The sequence below is a fragment of the Mobula hypostoma genome, chromosome 25, assembly GCF_963921235.1.
Source record: "Mobula hypostoma chromosome 25, sMobHyp1.1, whole genome shotgun sequence".
NCBI classification, from domain to species: domain Eukaryota; kingdom Metazoa; phylum Chordata; class Chondrichthyes; order Myliobatiformes; family Myliobatidae; genus Mobula; species Mobula hypostoma.
Window position 1 is genome coordinate 31,369,890 of NC_086121.1, and position 26,746 is coordinate 31,396,635.

At 42.5% G+C, this 26,746-nt stretch overlaps 1 protein-coding gene across 1 annotated transcript; it reads left to right on the top strand.

The window, feature by feature from the left end:
- Positions 1 to 1,278: 1,278 nt before the first annotated feature.
- Positions 1,279 to 26,654, top strand: ap5b1 (adaptor related protein complex 5 subunit beta 1). Its single transcript, XM_063033253.1, has 3 exons — positions 1,279 to 1,340; positions 12,467 to 12,628; positions 15,350 to 26,654. Exons 2-3 carry the CDS (start codon positions 12,479 to 12,481, stop codon positions 17,978 to 17,980), a joined length of 2,781 nt encoding a protein of 926 aa, XP_062889323.1. The 5' UTR covers positions 1,279 to 1,340; positions 12,467 to 12,478; the 3' UTR covers positions 17,981 to 26,654.
- Positions 26,655 to 26,746: the final 92 nt, after the last annotated feature.

A 26,746-nucleotide genomic window follows, 5' to 3' on the forward strand; every position in this document is an offset into this window, starting at 1 on the left:
AGTGAGTTCTTCAAGCAAGTATTCTCTCAATATTTAAGTACCTGAAATGCCAAGGCAGAGAAGGGAATGTACCAATATAAATGTGATTAGTATAGTTGGATTAACAGTAGCAATTTACTGACAGGAGTACTGGTTAGCAAAACTGCAGTACTTCTCAGTGAGGAGTATATGGTTAGTAAAGGATGGTGTTGGAATTTAACAGATAAAATCTCCAAAGTCTCAGTTACAAGAGGTGAAGGTGAAGGTTCTTGGCCCAAAACATTACCTGTACTCTCTTTTCCATAGATACTGCCTGGCCTGCTGAGTTACTCCAGTATTGTGTATGTACATATGTACTACTAGGGAGAGGGTTGAGTGTGTGAGAGTAGGTACTATTGGCAGAATTGGGGAAATCTGGAGTTAGGAAATCATACGCCAGGCACAAAGGTGAATATAGGGGGACCCAAAAGGCTACACAAGACAAATCATTAATTAAAAAAGATTCTGCTGATACTGGAAATCTTGAACTAAAGAACACTGGCTTTAAGAACCCACAGGAAGTCCCCTACATTGGGTGCATGCAGTTTTCAGATTTGGAAGCAAACTTACTGCTAGCGTCAAGGTGGGCATATCTAAATTTAGCATGCCAATAGCCAGCACAGACTTGATGAGTCAAAGGGCCTGTTTCTGCAATGTGTGACTAACAATCGCATCAGACATCCTAAATTTATCATCAAATGGAAATGGTAATGCACTACAGAAACATGCCCTTAGGTCCATCTCGCCTATGCCGACCTGATTGTTGCCTAGTCCCATCTACCGCAACCAGGCGATACCCGTCTCGTCCACGTACCCATTCAAACTTCTCTTAAATGTTGCAGTTCAACCCCGTCCACCAGTTCTGCTCGCAACTCGTTTCACACCCGAGGAGCGAGTGGATGGATAGCTCTCATTAAGAGTTTAAATAGATTATTCCCAGCTGGGTTTCAGTTCTGCTGATCAAGAAACTGCGGTAAAGATTGCAAATCCATCGTCCTTTCTCTGCAGGTAAACACATATTCCAAATAGATTAGACTAAGGTTTTTAAAAATCACGATAATTCTGACTACCAAGAAAGACCGGTGGGAGTTCGTTGCCAACCCGTATCATATTGAACTCCAGGCAAATCACTCCACCAGAGGAGATAATTTTAAATTAAGTGCTCACTTAACATCACCACCCTGAAGATGCCGCGCTGCCACACCCTCCTGGTTACCGAGGGAGCAACTTGCCCTGATGACATCATTTCCGCGAACCGCCCTCGCGTCATGTGACCGCAGCGGAGTCACGTGATTCGGGTCTGCCTTGAGCTACTTTTCCGGGTGAGCAAAGAAGCTTGTGGAGATAAGTTTTGGGGGGAAGGGGTAAAGGGAATCGTCTTCAGGTGGCCAGAACTGGGCGGCAGTGATAAGTGGTGGTCGGGAGGGGGGCTCTAATTATTCTGCATTATGTCCGGGAGGTCCTGGGGAAACGAGTTCTAGTCCATGGTCATGGGGTCACTTGGGTTGAGGTTCTTGAGGTGATCAGGAGGGGGGAGTTGGTTAAGTTCCGGCTGAAGGGTCTCGGCCCGAAACATCGTCTGTACTCTTTTGCATAGATGCTGCCTGGCCTGCTGAGTTCCTCCAGCATTTTGTGTCTGTTAGTAGGTTATAATCCACTGGCCTGGAACAACGGCAGAGCCATCGAGTCATTAAGCACTGACCCTCAGAAACAAGTCTCGCCCATGCCGACCTGATTTTTGCCTAGTCCCATCTACCCGCACACCCGTGTCATCCACGTACCTATCCAAACTTCTCTTAAATGTTGTAGTTGAACCCCGTCCACCATTTCTGCTCGCAACTCGTTCAGACTCGTGGAGTGAGTTGATAGAGTGGAAGGTATCGATCATTAAGCGTTTATTTTGATTATTCCTAGCTGGCGTTTCAGTTGTGTTGATCCTTCAGTGACAGGTTACTGTGTTGCATTTTTGCAGGAACTAACAGGAAGAGGTTAGTTTTCTTGCAACGAGTTGGAAGTTTTTCAGTTTTACACCTTACGTCCTTGGAGGTGGAGTGTGTCATACGGGTCCACATTCTGACAAGTATCCGTTTGGCTTATTCAGTAACATTGATAAAGCCATTCTGGAGCCTATAATTAAGACAGAGATCCCCGCTGAGGGGGATGGGAGGGAGGTGAAGCACATAAGGAAATGCAGATTCTTGTTGCAAAAAAAAATCTGTTGTGTTTTCGTGACTGTGGCTAAGTACAGCTCCAACAATGTATTCAAGTTTGTTGTGATGCCTCTGTTGTGGGTTGTATCAAAGGTGGTGATGAATCAGCATTCAAGAGGGAAATAGAAAATTTGGCTGACTGGTACCGTAACAACAACTTCTCACTCAATGTCAGCAAGAGCAAGGAAATGATTGTAGACTTCAGGAGAGGGAAACCAGAGGTCCATGAGCCAGTGATTATCAGAGGTAGAGAGGGTCAATAATTTTAAATTCCTGGGTGTTACTATCTCAGAGGACTTGTCCTAGACCCATTATATAAATGTAATTGCAAAGAAAGCACAACAGTACCATTATTTCACTAGGAGTCTACAGAGATTTGGAATGACATCAAAAACTTACACAAACTTCTATAGATGTGTAGTGGAGAGTGTATTGACTGGCTGTATCGTGGCCTGGTAATGGGAACATCAGTACCTTTGAAGGGAAAAGGTGGTGGATTCAGCTCAGTACATCATGGGTAAAGCCTCCTAATCTTTGAGCACATCTACATGAAATGCTGTCATAGTGAAAACAGCATCCATCATCAAAGATCCTCACCACCCAGGCCATGTTCTCTTCTCACTGCTGCCATCAGGTAGAAGGTACGTGTGCCTCAGGAATCACACCACTGGGTTCAGGAGCCTCAGCCATCAGGCTCTTGAATAAAAGAGGATAACCACACTCATCAGTTGGGATGTTCCCACAACCAATGATCTCACTTTAAGCACTTTATCTTGTTATATCATGCTCTCATTTGTTTATTGCTATTTATTTATATTTACATTTGCACAATTGGTTGGCTTCTATGCTCTCATTGATCCTGTAACTATTCTATAGATTTGCTGAATATGCCGCAGGAAAATGAATTTCAGGGTTGTATGTGGTGACATAATGTACTCTGATAATAAAATTTACTTTGAACTTTGAACCTTGAGATCCATCCACCAGTTGCAGGCCACATCCCCTGCAAGAGAGTCTTCTGAAAGTGAATTAGGAAAGGTACTGGATGATGCTGTAGAAAGGTTCAAGGACTGCATTGGAAGACTCAAACATATTAAGGGCAAAATAGTGTTAAATGAAAATGCCACACTCAAGTTTTATAGAACCCATCTCGTTTCTTATAGTATCTATGATAAAGCCGCCAGTGAGCTAGATCGCACGGAAGTTAAAGGAATTCTCCCCAAGGTTGAGTGGAGCCCATGGGCAACACCAGTGGCTCCAGTAGCCAAGAGGAAAGGGACTGTTAGGATCAGTGGTGAGTGTTAGGTCACCATCAGACCAGTACTGGAAGTAGATCAATACCCTGTGCTCAGTATAGAAGATATCTTTGCAAATCTTTCTGGAGGAAAACACTTCAGTAAAGTCTACCTACAGATGGAGATGGAAGAAGGACTCTAAGCACTCACAAAGGACTTTCTCGTTATAATAGGCTTATTTTTGGAGTAGCTTCTGCAACTGCACTCTGGCAGAAAGCTATAGACCAGCTGCTGCAAAGTTGCCCAGGCACTCAGTGTTACCTGGATGACATCCTTGTTATTGGTAAGGATGACAGGGAACATCTCCAAAATCTCAAGACAGTGTTAAAAATATTAGAAGATTACGGGCTCAGAGCCCAAAGCAACAAGTGTGAATTCTTTTAGCAAGCGTCACTTACTGTGGTAACACCATTGATGCACCAGCATTACACAAGTGTGCTGAGAAAATTCAAGCAGTGATGGATGCCCCAAGCTCTATGGTCATGCCACAGTTGTCCTTTCTAGGATTTGTTAATTACTATAACAGATTCTTGCTCCACCCCTTGAACTGATCACTACAGATCGGAAAGAAATGGCAATGGACAAAGCAGTGTGAGGTGGCTTTCCAAAAGACAAAGGAAATGGTGATGTCAGACACTGCACTCTCACATTATGATCCACATTGTCCAGTGAATCTTGCCTGTGACGCCTCGCCTTATGGTGTAGTTATGCCGCATGTTATGAGTGATGCAGGTGAATGCCCCGTAGCCCTTACCACTGCAGAGGAAAATCGCACACAGATTTACAGAGAGGCCTTGAATCTGGTTTGGGGTGTAAAATGTTTCAACCAGTGCTTGCGTGAGGGAGAGTTTACCCTCTATTGATCATCAACTACTAGTGGCCATTTTAAGAAGGGCGCTCGACTCACAGCAGCAGCACAATTGTAGAGATGGGCTCTGTTTCTTGGAGGACACAATTCCAAAATCAAATTCAAGAGGGCAACTAATCATGGAAATGCTGATGGATTGTCCTGTTTAAAGGAACTGCCTGAAAAATCTACAAAAGAGGACACTCATCTTGATGTGTTCTCCCTAATGCAAAGGGAAAGTATCCCTATTACGGCAGAGATATTACAACAAAGGGAAGCCTAAAAAGTCCCCACACTGCTTTAGGTCTACGTGACAACAAAAAGACTGAGATGTGCAGCGGAAATTCCAGTTTCCCCCTTTTTTTTTTACCAGCATCACAATGAACTTGCCCTTGACAGGGGTTGCCACGTGGGGATTGAGCGTTGTTGTACCATCTAAGCTGAGAGCCATGTGGAGCTACATGCCAGTCGTCTAGGTGTGTGATCAAAATGAAAGCGTTAGCTCAAAGCTTTGGTGGGCTTGGGATAAATCAGCAGATTGAGCAGCTTGCCATGCGCTGTTTGGGGTGCCAGCACACCCAGAAGAAAAGTGTCCAGAGCTGCCAGTCCCATTTCCTGCAGTCCCAGAGTCAACTCCTTCAACCAGCACGGAGGAGGCCCCAGAACCTGAGATTTTTTCACAACCACAAGTATCACCTGCCAAGTAGAGTGACCCCACCCCATGTCATGAAAAGCATTAATCGACAAGTATAAAAAAAACCTTCACAATGATTAAATCTTTAGACATTGATGCCAGGACAAATAGGTACAAGAACAGTTTCTTTCCGTATGCCATCAGTCTTATGAATACTTGAATTTTAGTCTATTATAAACCAAGTCCCCCTGTACATACACAGGTATACCTCATTGTATATAGTTCACGATTATTTGCACTATTGTTTTGTTTGCTTTTTGATTCTGTACAGCGAGAGCTCAGGGAAACCGGCATCAAATTCCCTGTATGTCTCCACATACTTGGCAATAATAAAGGATTCTGATTCTGATTCTGATTTAGAGACAATAAAAAAAATCTACTATGCTGTGGATGTCTAATATTAGTTGTAGTATATGGTATATATAGTATATTGTGGAGATGTATATAATGACTCGAGAGCAATACGTTTCATATTTGAGTTGAGATGCATTCTATATTGAGTTGGAGTTTAATGCTAAGCATGGAGGAGTGTTGTGTATTTAATATTTCAGTCATATTTGAGTAATACTGTAAATAGGTTATTTGATGAAGCAATATTTGTTTTTTACATAATTCATTACTGGTATAAGATAGGGCGGCATGGTAGTGTAGTGGTTAGCACAACGCTTTACAGTACCAGTCACCTGGGTTCCATTTCTGCCACTGCCTGTAAGGTGTTTGCACATTCTCCCTGTGACCACGTGGATTTCCTCTTGAGTGCTCCAGTTTCCTCACACATTCCAAAGACATCCCGGTTGGTAGGTTAATTGGTCTTTGTAACTTGTCCCATGATGACGCTAGGATTAAATCAGGACATCACTGGGTGGCGTGGCTCGAATGTCAATAAGAGTATGTGAATGGCGTACATCATCACGCCAGCACATCATAAGTGCGTGTCTCGTTTAAAGTAAAAACAAAACTAAACACACACATCTCCCAGCTCCATGTTTTTCTTTCAATTAGTTTTATGTTTCGGAGTTACAGGACATAACACCCTCTTCAGTCATCAATACAACCCAGTTGGATTTAGTCTGCGGTTGATTGCAGTTGTCTTTAACACTGTACTGCTTGAAATCAACTATCATCAGTAAGTCCACAGTGAAAGCTGCATCATTTATTTTAACCTTGTCTTGAGTTACAACAATAGTGTATTTATTGATAGAGGGTTAGTGGAACTTGTGCAATCATCTTGAGTTACAAGATATTCATAGGATCATTGTATGAGCATTGAAGGACCCCATATTTCCTGTGCTTATTCTGTGAAAGTGCTATGGTCTGGTAAAGTTTTGGGGCACTTTCTGTGTATTTTGAGTTATGATCATAATTGAAATGGGCTTTTAGCATTGTCAAATTATTCATTGATCATGCAATTTTCCTCATGCTTCCAGTAACATAAATAATGTCTTATGGTCTTTATAATCTCATGACATGTCATTTGATCCATCAGGTCTGTGCCAGCTCATGAAGTCATGTAGCACAGAAACAGGCTCTTTGACCCACTGACCATCAAAGTTCAAAGCAAATTTATTATTAAGTACCTACAAGTCATTGTATGCAACCCTGAGATTTTTTTGTGGGCCTACTCAATAAATCCATAGAATAATAGCCATAACAGAATCAATGAAAGACTGGCTAACTAGAGTGTTCAACCAGAGTGCAGAAGACAACAAGCAGTGCAAATGCAAAAGAAGAAATAATAATAAATAATTAAGCAATAAATATCGAAAACATGAGATGAAGAGTCCTTGAAAGTGAGTCCATTGGTTGTAGGAACATTTCAATGATGGGGCAAGTGAAGTTGAGTGAAGTTATCCCCATTGGTTCAAAAACCTGATAGCTGAAGGATGGTAACTGTTCCTGAACCTGGTGGTGTGAGTCCTGAGGCTGCTGTATCTTCTTCCTGATGGCACCAGTGAGAAGAAAGCATGTCCTGGGTGGTGGGATCCCTGATGATGGATGCTACTTTCCTGCGACAGTGTTTCATGTAGATGTGCTCAATGGTTGGGAGAGCTTTACCTGTGATGGACAGGGCCATGAGAAATTTTTGTATGATTTTCCAGTGAAGGGCATTGATGTTTCCATACCAAGCTTTGGTGCATCAGTCAGTATGCTATCCACTACACATCTATAGAAGCAACATACACAAAATGCAGGCCAGACAGCATCCATAGGAAGAAGCACAGTCGACGTTCCGGGCCGAGACCCTTCATCAGGACTTTCCTCGTGTTCACATCTATAGAAATTTGTCGAAGTTTTAGATGTCATCCCAAATGTCCACAAACTCCTAAGTAGAGGTGCCACCATGCTTTCTTTGTAATTGCACTTACGTGCTAGGCCCAGGGCAAGTCGCCCAAAATGATAACACCCAAGAATCTAAAGTTGCTGACCCTCTCCACCTCTGATCCTCTGACGAGGACTGGCTCATGGAACTCTGGCTTCCACCTCTTAAAGTCTATAATCAGCTCCTTGGGTTTGTTGACTTTGAGTAAGAGGGTGTGGTTATGGCACCGCTCAGCCAGATTTTCAATCTCCCTCCTCCATGCTGATTCATGCCTACAACAACAGTGTCGTCAGCAAACTTAAATATAGCGTTTGAGCTGTGCTTAATCTCACAGTCATAGTGTAAATTGTCAATTATCTAATTAAACTAATCCTACATTAATCCTTTATTAAATTCACTCTGTAGTTGTCCTTAACACTGCAGTGCTGAAATTACTAACATCACTAAGTCCATAGAATCTACCGTCTACCATCACACTGGGGGTTAATTTACAGGGATCACTTAACCTTTCGACCTAAACATCTTTGGATTGTGGGAGGGAAGCAGAGCACATGAGCACAACCCACACTACCTTATGAAGAATGTGTAAACTCCATATAGACAACACCTGCAGTCAGGATTGAATCTGGATCTCTAGTGGTTACGAAGTAGTGGCTCTACTTGCTGTATTGCTGTACTGTCATTTTTTTCTGGTAGTCTCTGTGCTCTCATCAGTCCCTTTCCTTTGTTCATCACCCTGTAATCCATTGTCTCTCAAGTGCCTGTCAATTTCTCCCAGTTCTGGGTAGGTCTGTAGTCTAGTGTAGTTTTGTGTTGTTTTATGTAGTTCAGTGTAGTTTTTGTATTGTTCATGTAGCACCATGGTCCAGAAAAACTTTGTCTCGTTTTTACTGTGTACTGTACCAGCAGTTATGGTCGAAATGACAATAAAATGTGACATGACTTGACTTGACCGAGCTACACAAGTTCCGGTTTAAGATGGTGCTGGTGATGCCCGGTGACTACTTATCGATGGCAAATTCCAAAACAAAGAAAACTACTGAATACGTTATTAATAACACTTTATTAATAACGATCACCACTAACAATGGAGAGGCAAGCAGAGGCGGGAGCAAGGAAAGTCCCGATGTCTGATCGATTTAAACAGCTGGCCGAATTGGAAAGGTCAGGTGCGAGCTGGATCATGGCGGCGGTGTCTGCGTCCCAGAGCTGTCCAAGGGCGAAGAACGACCCAGTGTTTGGACGATCTTCTTGGTTCTGCTCATTCTCCGCAACGTTGACTCCGCGCTGCACTGAGCTGAGTCTGTGGCCTGCTCAGGCTGCAGGGAGGCCCGGCTCATTGTCTGTGGTCCCGTGGCATTTACTTGGCTCTGCACTGAACTGAAGCTGTATCCAGCTCAGGCTGCAGTGATACCCGGCTCTGTGTCCTTCATAAAACCTCAGTCCTGAATGCTATTTGCTTACTTCTGTTGTTAGCACGATTTTCTTTTCTCTCTGCTCACTTGGTTTGATAGTCTTTATCTAATGGTTCTTTTGGGGTTTCTTTGTCTTGCAGCTCTCAGTAAGGAGACGAATCTCAAGGTTGTATAATGTATACATACTTCGATAATAAATGTACTTTGAAACCAGAGCACCCATGATAATTTGATTAAATTCAACAATATAGTGCTTTTAAAAATAATGCTTTTATATGATGCCTCCTTAGATCTCTGAAACACCTAAAGGACATATAACAAATTCCCTTTAAAAAACACACACACACACACACACACAAACTATATATGCACACACATTTGAGCAATTGATAAAATATTTTAGGTAATTGCTCCTATGATGGTCTTTTATACATTAAACAGTAATTGGTGGAATTAGACAGGCATCATCCAGCATCTGGAAAAAGAGGAGAAATCCCAGCAGTGTGGATAAGATCCTATGAACCAAAATTCATATCTCAGTTACATGCAGTTTGAGGCATTAATGAATCAGAATCCTTTATTATCGTCAAGTATGTGGAGACATACAGGGAATTTGATGCCGGTTTCCCTGAGCTCTCGCTGTACAGAATCAAAAAGCAAACAAAACAATAGTGCAAATAATCGTGAACTATATACAATAAGGTATACCTGTGTGTGTACAGGTGGACTTGGTTTATAATAGACTAAAATTCAAGTGTTCATAAGACTGATGGCATACGGAAAGAAACTGTTCTTGTACCTGTTTGTCCTGGCATACAGTGATCTAAAGCGCCTACCAGAAGGAAGGAGTTGGAACAGGTGATGTCCAGTAATGAACATGTAATATTGGAGATTACCCAATGTGAAACCAGAAGTAGCCTAACATGATGTCTGATGTCCCTCCTTGATCAATCACAGAGCCCACACTTGCTTGTTCCTGCAGCAGACCCTGTAAGCCAAATCATTGAGTTATAGAAACACACAGCATGGAAGTGGGCCATTCAGTCGAACTGGTCCTGCCGACCCGCAGGCAGCCCTCTGTATTTAATCCCATCTCCCAGTACTAGGCTTTCTCTGCCTTGGTGACTCAAGTACTCATTCAGTTGCTTCTTAAATGTTGTTAATGACCCAGCTTCAACCATTGAGTCAGAAATGCATTCCAGGTACTTTCCACTCTCTGGGGGAAGAAGGTCCCCTCAGATCTCCTCCAGATCTCTTCCCCTTTACATTGTAAATTTAAGACCTTTTAGGTTCATCTGTCTCTGATACAGGGAAAGGTTCCCTGCAGTCTACCCTACTTATGCCCTCATAATTTTATTGACCTCAACCATGTTCCTTTTTCTGCTCGTAACTGAACTGCACCATCCCAGGGAACATCCTGGTCAATCTCTTCAGCACCTTCTTCACATTATCACATCCTCCTATAACATGGTGACCAAAAACTGCACACTGAGCTGCAGAGGTCTGGGCAATGTTTTATGAAGTTAGAGCATAACCTCTCCCTGCTTCTTGTATTCATTGCCCTGACACATGAGGGCCAGTATCCCACATACATTCCAACCTTTGCATACCTGTGTTGCCATCTTCAGGGATCAATGAATGTTGCCAAAACGAAACAGTGATCTGAAAACAAAACAAAAGAACTATAAATACAACAAATTTGAAGTAAAAACAGAAAATGCTGTCAACATTCAGTATCTGTGGAGAGAGACATAGAATTAATGTTTCTAGTCGTAGTACCTGCATCAGGATGGGATTGGCCTGATATACTAAAAACAGAAATTAGTCTTCAGAATGCACGTGGAAGTGGACAGTGCATTGGGGCAGCACGGTCGTGTAGTGGTTAGCACAACGGTTTACAGTACCAGCGACCCAGGTTCAATTCCCACTGCTGCCGGTAAGGGATTTTGTATGTTCTCCCCATGACTGGCATTACACAGTCCAAAGATGTGCAGGTGGTAGGTCAATTTAAATTGTCCTCTGATTAGGCTTGGATTAAATGGGTTGTTGCAGGTCAGTGTGCCTCGACCTACTCCACGCTGTTTCTCAATAAAAATAAATATTTGGAGCATAACAAATACAAATTCTTAGAGATAATTGCATTATCTGCTAAAACCACTTGTAATTGTCTCTGTTCGCTCAATTTAGTGTAATCTGTTGCCCAACCTATTACCGTAGGTCCTCAGAAGAATGATAAGGTATTTCCAACAACAGATTGCTTGTCTGTGTAGCAGCAATTACATTGTGACCAAGCTATTTCCTTTGAATTGCGCTTTTTTTTTAAACCTCGTTCTCACCACTTTAACATTGCATAATCAGATCCTGGCAGTCTGAAAATTCAATGCCTGTTTGTGTAGCTTTAATTATGTGTGCACGTGATAAGGGGCTGCTTTACTCCTTTGGAAAGCAAGCTCTAAATTGGTGCTGTTGCTATCGTCACTTTGAATTGTGTGAAATCTGCAGGGATTATGTGTTTTCACTGTATTTGAGGACCCAAGGGAGAAGGGAACTTGTGTTCCACAAGACAATACTTGAGTTTAGAAACATGAGAGGTGATTTCATGCCTCACATGAAGCTCGGCAAGGTAGATGTGGAGTTAATATTTCTGCTGGCTTGATTGCTTAGGCTTGGGGTCACAGATCAGACGTTTGAGACAGACAAGAACCAAGGGTGATTGTCTTTGGAATTTACTGCTCCATTGGGCTGTGGAGGGTCAGTCACTAGATCCTCAGTCACTGAAAGACGTACTGATGGGAAGTTCAGACATCACTTTGTTCAATGGGTGGAGTAGATGGGGTGGAGAGGCGACAGGCAATTTTTCCCCCACTGTTTCTTAAGTTCTTAAAACTTGGTTCCCCTTGGGTTATACCTGGATTGCAGACCCCTTGTGAATGTTATTCCACAATACTCAGCTGAGAATGAGTGATAGAATGTGTGAGAATAGTGATAGATGGCCCAGTACACCACGACTAAAGCCCTCCCAACCATTGAGCACATCTACATGAAACACTGTCGCAGGAAAGCAGTGTCCCTCGTCAGAGACCCCCACCACCCAGGACATGCTCTCTTCTCGCTGCTGCCATCAGGAAAGAAGGTACAGGAGCCTCAGGATTTGCCCCACCAGGTTCAAGAACAGTTACTACCCCTCAATTACCAGGCTCTTGAAAAAAAGAGGATAATTACACTCACCTATTGAGTTGTTCGCACAACCAAGTTCTCACTTTAAGGACTCTTTACCTTGTTATTTCATGGTCTTGTTATTTATTGCTATTTGCACTTACACTTTTTGTTATCTTCTGTGCTCTTGCTCTTTCTTGATCCTATTTACAGTTACAATTCAATAGATTTGCTGAGAATGTCCATAGGAGAAAGAATCTCAGGCTTGTATGCGGTGACATATATGTACGCTGGCAATAAATTTTTCTTTGAACATAGTCATACCTTAGAATGGTCATATTAGGCACTTAAGTAACCTGAGCACTTAAAGATTACTTAGCAAACTATTAAAATTACTACCCCCCCCCCACCCTCTCTTTCCCTGGAGATAATTGCGCGGTATCGTGGGTGAGGACATCGAGAAGGAGGATTTCAAATGTGTTTGTCAGCTGTAACTTCCTCTCTGTTGTAGCTATTTGGTGCCATGGCAGTGTCACCTCATTCCGAATGGGCCCAGAAGGTCGCTGCATTCCGTGCCAGCCCAACACGTTTTCTTGCCAGTACAACAGCTGAGAACTTTGTGCAAGATCTACTGAGAATCCTTACGGATGAGAAAATGGGTGAAAATATAAAGGTACCACATAATTCTGTCCTAAACTAGAAAGGCTCATATATCAAATGTATACAGACTAACAAATTACTGTATTTACTAATGCATTTATTTTATTCTTAAGATATTAATCATTATTGTAGTTTCACCATCATGGACTGACTTCTGAAACTTCACCCAAGTGGCTAATGGTAACTCCTCTGCAGATTCGGCACGTTGAGATGTCATCTGATGTCCACACTTGTACAAACTGCAGCTGGACAAAATTTGGGGTAAAGGGAAGTGAGGTTAACTTTCTCCCCTATTTAATAATTAGTTAGTTACTGTCTGTTACACTGCTGGCATTCAGGACAGCAATGAAGGTCCTCCTGTTTGTCTGTCCTTGGCCATCTTCTCTATTGTGCCCCGGTGTGTGGTTCAGGGTCTTCATTTCTGCCTCTACGGTATGGTGCCGAGTTGTCTTTGGTCTCCCGCGTTTCCTCCACCCTTTGGGGTCGTACATTCCAAAAACCACTTTTGGCCTTGGTCTAGGTGGTGTTCGGGGCTTCCTTCATCGTGCCAGTAGCTTCCTCGCAGTTTTCACTATGATCAGTCATGCAGATCCCAGGAAGACCGTTGCACACAGATATGGCATTTTTCATTGCTGTATCTGTAACAGTTTTTTTGAACAGTCAGGGTTGTTAGCCCTGAGCTGAACCCCTGAACCTGGAGGACCAGTGGACCACTCTTAGTCTGGCCCCTACCCTTTAATCTTTTTGGCATGGGTTACCCTACCAAGAGTCAAAGCACAAGGCCCCGACTCCAGCCAACATAGCTCTCCAGTTCATTGAGACACGCAAGTCTCTAAACTCTACGACAAGGTTGTGGTCCTCTTGGAGAATCCCCTAATTAATAACTTCTGTTAATTTAGCAGTAGTCAAGGATTAATCCCAGAGCTTTATCGATTTGACTTCTTTGTTCATAACTTTTTAAGGAAAGACATTTGTTCATAAGTCCACTCACCCCAGGAAACAGAATATAATATATTTTCACCAAGGTTAACACTTTGCAGTCAGTTCAAGTTCAGATTTTCTCAGAGTTGCAACCCACAGAAGATATGAATCCTGAAAATAAAAAGCAGCAATGTAAAGTTAACCACATCATTATCTCTGCTGTCTTTCAATGTTGCAAACACGAGGAATGCAGAATCTAGAAATGGACGAACCATTGTCCTGCAGTTAACTTCCATCTGCCCTTTTGTAGTTTTTAAACCCAAGTTAATTGTGTTTTTTTCTGCACACCTTAATCTGCTGCCCTAGGTGTTGACCCCTCTCCCCACATCCTCAAGATGTTGAAATCAAGATGCCTAGCAACATTTCACACTTGCTTATCCCCAGAACTTCTTAATGGTACCAACAGTCACTCCTTACTTTTACAGTATACAGCCTTTTGAAATACAAGTTTTTCACATCCAGTTGATGATTCCTGATTTACCTAATTTATGTCCTAGTAATATTATACAAGATTGTTCCCTTTTTCCAAGGTCTAGGACTTTTAGTTATGCTTCTTGATGGTTCTGGATAAAAATGTTCAATGGACTTCTGAAAGAACCGTAGAATTTTATGGAAGATGCAACATGGTTTCATGTAGCACCATGGTCCTGAAAAACGTTGTCTTGTTTTTACTGTGTACTGTACCAGCAGTTATGGTTGAAATGACGATAAAAAGTGACTTGACTTGAACAGAACATATCAAAACAAGAAACGAGCAGAAATAAGCCTTTGAACATTTTTTGTCAATTTAGTGGATTGATCCAATCTTGGACTCAGCATCACCTCCCCATGCTCTCTCATACCTTCTACCTCCCTTATCTATCTGTCGTTTCCATCTTGAATTATTCGATGAATCCACCTTCACAGTTCTGAAGTAGAGAATTCCAGAGATACACTACCTACTGAAAGAAAAAATCCTCCTCATCTCCCTTTGAGATCGACAGCCCTTTATTCTGAAGCTATGCCTCCTAGTTCCAGATAACTCCATAAGGAGAACAGCCTCTCCAACAGCCATCCTGCCCAACCCATTCAAATTTTTATGTTTCAATACGATCACCTCTCGCACTGTGGTTAGCACAGTGCTTGACAGTACCAGCGGCCCTGGCTCAATCCCACCACTGCCTGTAAGGAGTTTGTACGTTCTGCCTGTGACCACATGGGTGTCCCGCCACAGGCAAAGACGTAGCAGTTTGCAGGTGATTGCAAATTGTCCCATGATTAGGCTTGGATTAAACTGGGGGTTTGCTGGGAGGCACGGCTCAAAGGCCTATTCAGCATTATCTCAATAAATAAATAAATAAATTTCTTTTGTACTCCACTGGCCCATCTCCCTTCATTGCAGCAATCAACATTGAAATCTCTCTGTGTGCTGCTTCCAATGCTTGTATATCCTTCCATGTGTATGGAGACCAAATGTGCACAGAGTATTGTAGGTGAGGTCTCATTAGCGCTCTGTAAAAGGTCAACGTTCCAATAGCCTTCACAAGTACTTGTGTCTGCATTCAAACTTGTGATTTTTAAGATAACTGTGTATATTTACAACTCACGAAAAATGCTGGAGGAACTCAGTAGGTCAGGCAGCCTCTATGGAGCGGAATAAGCAGTCGGTGTTTTGGGCCAAGGCCCTTCATCAGGACTCAGTATTTCGTGTGTGTTGCTCTGGATTCATGCATCTGCAGAATTTCTTGTGTTGACGTGTTTATTTCCATTTCAGGTGCAGATTCTGGGCATTCTTCAGGAGTTTCCAAATTCGTTGTTCACCAGCTCGCAGTCAGCAGAAAGGGCAGTGGAATCAATCTTCAACATCTATTTGCAGCTGCCGCTGGTACTTAAGTTACTTAGTCTGAAATGCCATCTACTGCTGTCTGTAACCACCGTGGTAATTTCCACCGACCATCTGATTAGTGATCAGAAGGTATTGAAGAACTTGATGAAGCAGCTGTTCAATGTGGTGTGCGACTCAAACGATCACAAAAGCGGTGTGAACTTTAGGCCTCTCAGGGCCATGGCGTGCAACTGCCTTCGAGAGTTTGAAACTTGCTATCCAGGTCTCCTGTCGGGGAAACTGGAGCTTCTGTCTACCCTGCGGAAAGAAGAGGTGACTCCCTTGCACCAAGCCTACACACTGCTGTACAGCCAGGCATTGAAAAATGCCATTCACACCTTCTCACAGGTGCATAGTGCTTCTGAGGGGGCCATTCGTGAGATGCTGGTACGGAATGAGGAAATCAAGTGGAAGGTGATGGAGAAACAACGTGATTTGGCAGCTGTCACTATAACAACTAATTTCTCGTTGATGACTTCTGCTGATGAGACAAAGGAGTTGAAGTCTTGTATATCATTACTGCTGGAAGAATGCTTCCTCCTGACTCCAGTATCTCAAGCTGTCTTGCTTCGAGATTTGGCCCAGGTCGTAATTATGGTGCACTCACTTTCTCCAGCAATTTTCAGGTCACAGATATTGCGTCTGTTTGGGACAATGGATATATCCTTACTGCACACCATGTTGTACATGAAAACAACCTTCACTGACAGCCTTTTCACAGGTGAGGACGAGAACCTCCTTTTGAAACAACTAGTCGTAATGGCCCAACACCCACTGCTCAACGTTCCTCTCAAACTCTTCTACATGGACTGTCTGCTCCACTTTCCTGAAAACCGTCCCATTAACTCTAACCTGGAGGAGAACCTTCCGGTTACATTCACCTCAAGGATGGCGAATTGCCTGTTCCCCACCCTCTTTAACGACAGCAGTACAATGCTGGCTCGTCTCAATCTGTTGAGTCTTGTGTGCCTTGAGAGTACAGATGAAGAAAGAGGGGTCACTGAGATCTTTGATTATCTGATGTCTTTGTACAAACTGGTAGACATTAGTGGAAACAGGGAGCGAATAGTAACATTTTTCCAAGCCATGTACATATTTGTGGGACATTTCTATTCTAATGAAGAGTACATGTCACAGTGGACTAACCATATGGTCCAGTTGTACAAAAAACATTGCAGCTTAGCTCCACATATGATAAACCTTTTAGATAGCACCCAGAACCTATTGGAAGATTGTAAGTGGTCTGTTTCACTGGCAGGGGCCCTGCAGAAGCTAGTAGTGGAACTCCCGTTTCAGCACTTGACCCCTTCTAATCTCATGTGGAACCTCAAAATCCTGGCTAGAGTGGCCAAAGAAAGCACAATAGCGCAGAAGGCAACCATTCAGTTCCTGCTGAGAGTCGTTCAGGCGTCCGACTTGTGTGAGCGGGGGGACTGGCGAATGGGGAATGCCATCCTGTCCGTGTGCAGGAACATCTTGCACTGTCAGAATCTGGAGCCCACCTTCAGGGACCTGGCAGACCTCTTGCAGCACATCCACCTCTGGTTCCAAGATATCGACATCCAGGACCACGCTCACTTGTATTATGCGCTACTCACTTGTCTCTCTGGCGAGAAGCTGGCAGGGGTTGTGGCAGCAGGACCAGGCAACTGTAGTCAGGCCAAGATGCGCTCACTTTCCCTGATAGCAGAAAGTGCAGACTCCTCAATCTCCATTCTTCCAATTAAGCACCCAGTACTACAGCTGACTCCTTTTCCAGAAGACAATTCTCCCACTGTCAGTCCTCCTGGAGAAACCAGTGACCAGGACCTCCAAATAGATTACTTTGAGCAATACTTGGATCAGTTTCATGATCCTGGATTTGTTTCTACAATTGAACAGAAATTTTATTTGAGTTTTACAGAGGAGGTTGATCCTCATTTTCACAAGCTCTTTACCATACTTGTACACTTTGACTTGCAGAACTCCCACTATGAATCATTGAGTGATCTTCATGTACCCTGTCTTCTCTTCAACAAAGAGCCTCACGTTTTCTCCCTGGTGTTCAAGCCTCGGTTACCCTTCCCTTTCACTTTACACACCAACGCCATCTTTACCACAGAGGACGGTGACACTTACTGCAGTCAGCTTGAGCCTGTTGACATTGATTTCCCACGGCTCTTCCTGCCCTTTCCAGTGCCTCTCAGTTGGCCATCGGATGTCAAGGCTAGCCTTTTTAACAAGCTGTGGGCATCATTGATCCAAACTGAATCCACCCAATCTGCTCTCAGTCGTTTCTGCTTTAAGACGGTCCAAAGATCTCTTTGTGAGCTTGTACAGTCACATTTTCAGAAGTACGTGGTCTCACAACGTACAGAACCAGAATCTTACAAAGTTTTTCTCTTCCTGCCCCCGCGCATCAATATTTTATTCCAACTAGAACAAATGGATGATATTGTGAAGGTTGATATAGTCACAAATGACTGGAAACTTTTACCATTCATTAATTCTTACCTTCTGGACATGACGTCTGGAAATTAGCACACAGGCTTGCTGCAAAACTGGTCATCTGAGTGAGGCATTGCAGTAAACTAGTTTTAGTGCTATTCTGGGTGCAAACATTTTTATTCAAAGTATAAAAATAACTGTGAAATATTGCTGAGTGAAAGCTATCTGTTATAAGGCACTGCAGGCGAGACATTTTCAAATGCAAGATTCAATATTATTGCAATTCTGTCTTGGTTATTACAAAGGAACATGTATAAAGGTCTAAGGATTTACTAAAAATGCTGGAAATTTTATTTTTCAGACCAGAACTATTGCTATTTTAGTCCTTTATCTGATTTATTAATCGTAACTCAGGTAATGATAGACATGCTTTTTGTTGACAGATGCACTTTAAGTTTCAGTTCCTTATCCCTGTATAGCAGGGGTTCCCAGCCTTTTTTATGCCATGAACCCCTACAATTAACCGAGGGGTTTGTGGACCCTGGGTTGGGAACCCCTGCTGTACAGCAATTTCTTCTGAATGTTTCAAGATACCAGCAGGTTATTTAATCAGTCTTGGCGCTGATGCCTGTGCAAATGGACTGTGGAGAATAAATTACTTTCAGGAAAGGAGGAAGGAAATGATGTGTGAAAAATAGTTAGCTCAAATTCATTATGTGCTGGCAATAATACTGATCAATATATGTGGCTTTCTTTTTAACTTACTTGATTCAGCGTTGCATATAAAGAGAATAAAAATAACTTATTTTTATACAGGGCTCAGTACTCTCCCAACATTGAAAAGGATTTAATGTTTTCATATGACATAAAGCAGGCCATTTGGCCCATCGCTGTCCCTCAAAACGTTCCCATCAGTGCCAATTCCCATAACCTTTTCACTCTCATATGCTCCATAAATCCTAACTGGATTTCCTTTGAAATTTCAGACTCTTACTTACTTTAGATTAGATTATGAGGACAGTCAGTCCTCGTTTATTGTCATTTAGAAATGCATGCATTAAGAAATGATACAATGTTCCTCCAGAGTGATATCACAAAAAAAAGGACAAACCAAAGACTAACACTGACAAGACCACATAATTATAACATATAGTTGCAGCAGTGCAAAACAATACCATAATTTGATAAAGAGCAGACCATGAGCACGGTAAAAAAAGTTTCAAAGTTCCGATCAACTCCTGATAGTCCCCGATAGCAGGCGGCAGTAGGGAGAAACTCTCCCTGCCATAAACCTCCAGGCGCTGACAACTGTCGATGCATTGGAAGCACCCGACCACAGCCGACTCTGAGTCTGTCTGAAAGCTTCGAGCCTCCGACCAGCCCCTCCGATACAGCCTCCTGAGTCCCATCGTCTGCCGAGCGCTTCGGCCCCACCCCGGCCACCGAGCAACAAGCAAAGCCGAGGACTCGGGGCCTTCTCCTCCGGAGTTAAAGACTCTGAATGGAAGGAAAGGCAAATCAGCAGTTTCTGAGGGGCTGCTACTAAATATGTTTAAAACTAAAATTCCCAGTGCGGAACAAAATAAGAACAGACAGTTCAACATAAACTTGACGCTCGTGCCTTTCTGAAGGTGACAAACAAATGCTGATAGCACTGGACAACACATTTTTTCAGAAGTGTTGCCTCCTCAGAATTGTTTTTTCTTTATGATAGACCACTTGAAGCTGAACACAAATATAATTTCAGTCTACTTATATCACGTAGGAATTGGGAGAAACAAGTAATTAACTTTTATTGAATATAATGTGTTTAATTGTGTAACAGTGCTGACACTTTCCAATAGTTCAACTAAGCTGAAAATGTTTTGTTGATGATTTTCATTTGTACTCAGTGTCTGAGGATTCTCACTTAAGTGTCCAACAAAAATAAGCCAGATTGATGGATTCCAGTTGCCCTGATAAACCGTTTCTCCATGACCATAATCTCCTGGTGAAACCTTTCACCATCCTCGTAACTCACTGTACCAAGCTTTGCAGGAAAGAAGTCTAAATGGAAATGCAGAAAATGAGTCATTAGTGATATCTTGTACTTCATGGTTTTGTTTGCTTGAAGGAGATTGTCAATCAGTTGCATGTAGCTTGGTGCTTTACAGTTGCCAAAAAAATTTCAGCAACTTCCTTGAATGCCTTCCATGTGATTTTTTTTCCCCCGGTCCTGCTAGAAGTTCTTCACATTGCCCGTCATTGATGAGCTGCTTGATTTGTGGACCAACAAAAATGCCTTCCTTAATCTTGCCCACAGATATTCTGACTTGGATTGAAACTAGGTGATTTTTTTTTAAAAAAATGCTGTGTGATAGGGAAATTTCATGGTAGTTTTCATGATTTTCAAAATCCATATGATATACCCAAAAGTGTTCAGGAAGCAAAATCCAAGAATGGTGAAGGAACAATAATGTACCTCAAAGGTAGAATAGTGTGCGGGTTGGAGGGCAACGTCCAAGTGACGGGATTCCCGTCCTTTTGCCGCCCTTGTCCTTCGGGCTACTAGAGGCCATGGGCTTGGAATGTGCTGTTTCGGGAGTCTTTGGGAGTTGCTGTAGTGCATCCTGTAGAGGGTACCTACTGCTGCTACTGTAGAGGAGCCAGTGGCAAAGCAAGTGAACGGTTGTAGATGGGGTGCATCTCAGGTGGACTGCTGTGTCCTGTACGGTGTTGAGCTTCCTAAGCATTAAAAACAAAGCCCAAGAAGAGTTTACGCATTCTTCTGCATTGTTGAAGTTGCACTCATTCAGATAAGTGGACAGTGTTCCAATACACTCCTTGAGTCTTGTAGATGGGGAGTACAAGCTTTGGGAAGTTAGAAAGTGAGATTCACGCCACACAGTTCCTAGCCTCTGGCCTATTCCCATAGCCACATTGTGATTGTGGCTACTCCAGTTCAATTTCCTAACCCCCCTAACCCCCACCCCCCCCAGTTGTTTGATGATGGAGAAAACTTTTCTGTTTACTACTCTGCACAGATTTGACAGCAGCTTTGTTGAATGAAATTTGCAGACCATTTTAATCCTATATTTGCAATAGTATTAGATGGAGTGCAGAGTTTTACACACAAACAAAAAGAGTCTTGCATTTAGGTAACATCATCTTGGTCTGGGGATGTCTCAGTGCACGGAAAGTACCTTATGAACTGTGGTTACAGTCTTAATATTTCTCAGCTCTTTCTTGGGATTGAGGATGATGTGCTTCCACTTCAGTTCTGTGTAAGATAATGAGACCAGCATGAGATGTGCAGGCTGCTTAATGGCTGGGCAGGAGATGGTAGCGGTGATGGGTAGTGTAGGAGGTGGTGTATTCCTACCCCTGCATCTTTCTGATCTTCTGAATGTTCCCAGTAAAGATCCTTAGAATCATAGAAATCATTTATGAAATGGAAGGAGGTGGTTCAGACCTCTGCATACATGCTGATCAAAAATAAACTCTTCAGCCTAATTCCACCTCCAAGCACTGGATCTGTAGCTCTGTAGTTCCTGGTTTTCCAAGTACACATCCAATTACCATTAAGTGTGTACTTCTGTGTCTACCATTGCTTCCCACCCACCCCCTGGATGAAATTTATTTTCAGTCACATAAATGCCTTTCAACCATTCTCCCTTTCCTCCTTATAAATTTGCCTCTGCAATTGTGGTGGTTGCCCCCATTTGGTTGTCATTTCAACCTAATTAGCCTCGTTTGATAAGAATCTCAGAGCATCCAGGGTTCATCATTCATTGGGATCAATCATGGTCCTGCTTTCCATAAATCAGGAAGGATGCTGCATTTTTCTTACTAGGAGGAGTTGAGATCTTTGCAGAGACTTTGGGTAATCTGTTATTTCTGGTACTCCTTTTTCAATCTTTTTATTGGTATCGTAATGATAAAGATTAACACCATAAAAATCATACAAAGTTATTGGGATTACATTGTTGTAATTGTCATATATAAATATAAACTCCATTAATACATGGATATTAAACCTCCCAATCTTACAGGATACAAATATTATATATAGACAAATTAACATGAAAGGAGAAAAATATATATATACCCCCACCAAAAAAAACTAATCTAACAAGATAGACCAATTAAACTACAGAAAAAAAAGACATAGGCTGTTATGAAACATAAAAGAAAAGAACCATTAGTGTCATTGACTCTGTTCCCCTCAACATATACCAAAAAAGAAATAGAGTAGGTTTGGTATTTCTGGTACTCCTCTTGGAAATCTGTTGCCGTGAGGGAGATCAGAGTACAGTACCTATTTTGAGAATCTGGTGTTGCACAAGCCAGATGATAAAAACCTACGCATTCGAGCTGGCTGAGTGTAACCCTAGTCTCAAAGCTGGGAGAGGACAACTTGTTATTTCACTTATCCTGCTGGTGGATTTGGAGGATATTATTGGTGTGTACAGTGCCAGCTCTTGATAGTACATGAGTCTGCAGATAAGAGGGAAGAGATGACTCCCCAGAAGATCATGAGTTTCAGCCTAGGTTGATAATCTTGATCTTTGAGCATTCTTTTCCTGGAACAGACGGTATCCCTGATGAAGTTCGAGAACTTGGCAGAGAAGTGCCTCTGACACAAATTTAGAAGGCCAAATACTGTGTAGGCACACTGGAGACAGAGGTAACTTTCATAATTAATGAAAACCTCTTACTGAGAGGTTGCTCCCAAGGTATGGAAGATAGTCCACGTTTGCTAGAGCTCTGGCCGGATCCTTATTGTAGGACAGGTGGAATTGTGCAGTGGTAGGGAAGCACCTTGCTTTGTGTATAGAGCATAGAACTGTATAGCATAGGAACAGGCCCTTCATCCCACAATGCCTAACTCCCCTCCACTACTACATGATCTTATCCATGTGTCTGTCTATATTCGTAAATGCCGTTATCATGTCTGCTTCCACCACTAGTTGTGGCAACCCATTTCAGGCACCCACTGCGCTCTCTTGTTTTAGAATACTTGCTTTGCACGTCTCCTTTAAACCTTCCCCCTCTTGCCTTAAATGTATGCCCTCTAGTATTCAATATCTCTATCCAGGGAAAAATGATTTGTGTAACACCTATTGCTTTGTATGCTTCAACTCTACTTGAAACATGGACTGAGAATACACATGTTCACGTGTATCATCTGCAGCTCATTGGCTGAAGCTGGAGTGATCTTAGTTCTGGAGTGGATGGAGGTAATGACAGTTGCGTGGTTATTTATTTAGAGATACCACGCAAAATAGGCCCCTCCATCACCCAGCATTTAAGCTAACCATCAGACAATTTACAATTAACCTACTAACCGGTAGGTCTTTGGACTGTGTGAGGAAACCAGAGCACCCGGAGAATGCACAACCTCCTTACAGAGGATGCCGGGATTCAACCTGAAATGTCGACAATTGCCCTCTTCCCTCAGGTGCTGCTTGACCCGCTGAGATCTTGCACCACACCTGCTGTGCCTTTGACTCTGAACTGGTTTGGTGCATCGCCATGTTCTAACATAATTTTCCAAAAAAGTACGGGCCGTGCAGGTGATGTTGATAAACATTAAAGAATGTCATGCATCATGTGTGATCCTACCTGTTCACTACTCACTGAATGGACAGTAAGAATGAGCTCACCAGTGGCACGAGACTATCCAGGACCAGAAGACATAGGAGCAGAATTAGGCCGTTTGGCCCATCAGGTCTGTTGCACCATTCAATTATGGCTGATCATTTCTTTCCCCCTCCTCAGCCCCACTCCCTAGCCTTCTCCCTGTAACCTTTGATACCATGTCCAATCAAGAACCTATCAAGCTCTGCCTTAAATACACCCAATTATCTGGCCTCCACAGCTGCCTGTGGTAATAAATTCCACAATTTCACTACCCTCTGACTGAAGAAATTTCTCCACATTTTAAATGGATGTCCTTTCATACCGAGACTATGCCCTCTTGTCCTAGACTCTCCCACCATGGGAAGCATCCTTTCCACAACTATTCTGTCTTGGCCTTTCAACGTTCAAAAGGTTTCAATGAGATCCCCCTCAGGACTAAATTCTGAGTACAGAATCAGAGCTATCAGATGTTCCTCACATGATAACCCTTTCATTCCCAGAATCATTCTTGTGGCCTCTCCAATACCAGCACATCTTTTCTTAGATGAGGAGCCCAAAACTGTTCACAATACTCAAGGTGAGGCCTCACCAGTTCCTTATAAAGCCTCAGCATTACATCCCTGCTCTTGTATTCTAGACCTCTTGAAATGAATGCTAACATTGCATTTGCCTTCTTCATCAGCAACTCTATCTGCAAGTTAACCTTTAGTGTGTTCTGCACATGGACTCCCAAGTCCCTTTGCATCTCAGATTTTTGGATTTTCTCCCCATTTAGAAAATAGTCTGCACATCTATTTCTATTACCAAAGTGCATGACCATGCATTTTCCAACTTGGTATTTCATTTGCCAATCTCCTAATCTGTCTAAGTCCTTCTGCAGCCCACCTGTTTCCTCAATACTACCTGCCCATCCACCAATCTTCGTATCATCTTCAAACTTGGCAACAAGGTCATCTATTGCATCATTGAAATCATTGATATACAGCATAAAAAGAACCCCCACAGAACACCACTATAGTCACTGGCAGCCAACCAGAAAAAGATCCTTTTATTCCCACTTGCTGCCTCCTACCAATCAGCCAATGCTCTAACAATGCCTGCAACTTACCTGTAATACCGTGGGCTCTTAATGTGGCACCTCGTCAAAGGCCTTCTGAAAGTCCAAATATACAACATACACTGCATCCCCTTATTCTATCCAACTTGTAATCACCTCAAAGAATTCCAACAGGTTCATCAGGCAAGATTTTCCCTCAAGGAAACCATGCTGACTTTGTCCTATCTTGTCCTGTGTCACCAAGTACTCTATAACTTCATCATTAACAATTGACTGCAACATCTTCCCAACCACTGAGGTCAGGCTGACTGCTTTATAATTTCCTGTCTACTACTTTCCTCCTTTCTCAAAGAGTGGAGTGACATTTCCAAATATCCAGTCCTCTGTCTCCATGCCAGAGTCCAAATGATTTATGAAAGAACACAATCTTTACCGTTACCTTTCAGAAATCTTGTGTGCAGTTTCTCTGGTCTAGGTGACTCATGTACCCTTAGGTCTTTCAGCTTTTTGAGGACCTTCTCCCTTGTGATAATAACTGCACTCATTTCTCTTCCCTCACACCCTTCAACATCTGGCACACTGCTAGTGTCTTCCACAGATGCAGGCTACTTATTTAGTTTATCTGCCATCTCCTTGTTTCCCCCCCCCCCCACCCTGATTATTTCTCTGACCTCATTTTCTACTGGTCCTATATCCACCCTTAGCTCTCTTTTTTATTTTAACTTGAAAAAGCTTTTACCATCCACTCTGATATTTGTGTGTCAGCTTGCTTTCATATTTTGTTTCCCTCCTAATGATTATTTTGGTTGCACTCTGTGAGGTTTTAAAAGCTTCCCAATCCTCTGTCTTTTTACTAATTTTTGCTTTGTTGTATGCTCTCTCTTTTGCTTTTACATTAGCTTTGACTTTCCTTGCCATTTGAGTACTTTGTAATTTTTGGAATACATCTATCCTGCACCTTCCTCATTTTTTCCAGAATCCCATGTCATTGCAGCTCTGCTGTCATCCTTGCCAGCATCTCCTTCCAATTTACTGGCCAACTCCCTTCCCATACCACTATAATTTCCTTTACTCCGCTGAAATACTGCTACATCAGATTGTACTTTCTCCCTATCAAATTTCAAGTTGAACTCAATCATATTGTGATCACTGGACGTGGGTGCACTGTTACCCTATAACTGACTGTGTGGATAAATATGTTGTTTTGACTACAACCAGATTTGAAATATTGACAACAAATACTCAGCTGTGATCCACCAGGCTCCAAGCCCTGGATCTATGCTGATACATTGCTGAGCCTGGCAACTGTCACACCAAAGCTGAGTTGCTTAGGTCAGGGGACACCTGTTTTCAGAATGGTGGAAAGGCCTACACAGAACAGTTGATGTTACGGCAGTTATAGGGTTTTTTGAAGATGTACAAAATAGTTGACGTAACATGGGAAGGACAACATCTGGAAGGGAGTACAAAGGAAAGGATCACAGACATCTGGAAAGATTGCTGGGATGAAGGATATAGTAAGCCCTATTTTCTTCAGAATTAAACAAGTAATTAAAAGATATAAATGATATTAAAATGCTCCTTTTTAACATTAGAGCAAATGTTTGGTAAGTGCTCTGTCCTCATTGGGCTATAGGATGCTTGTACCAGGGGTTGGAACCTGCCATTTCACACCTCCATCATAAGCTTCAGACTTGCTCCGTAAGGCTGCAGAATAAAGTCTCTGCACCTCAGCTCTTTTTTTGTATAGTGTCACCTGTGACCCTGGGGAAGCACTAAGCACCAGGATTTTTTTCCCCCAGGAAGACCAGGAATGTTTTTGAAGATCTGCAGACCACTCTATATTTGGTAAATCACAGGCAGATTCTATGCCAGTGTTGACTGAGACCTGTCCCAACATTTTACATTGAACGCGGCTCTACCACCCTTTAGAGAATCACCCTCTGCTTCATAACTATTAGATCTATTGTCTCTGTCTTTTATTCACAAACATGAGTTCTCTTATTTATTGTCAATCTTTAACACAAAGTTTATTTTTACTGTCTTAAGGATTTCTGTAATCCAGTGGCTAGGTGAAACCCACACAGTGTGGCCATTATAAACAACAACAGGGAAAGAGGGATAACTTTGACTTGAAAGAAAATAGGAGAACACTAGTCTGAAATACTAATGATTTAAGT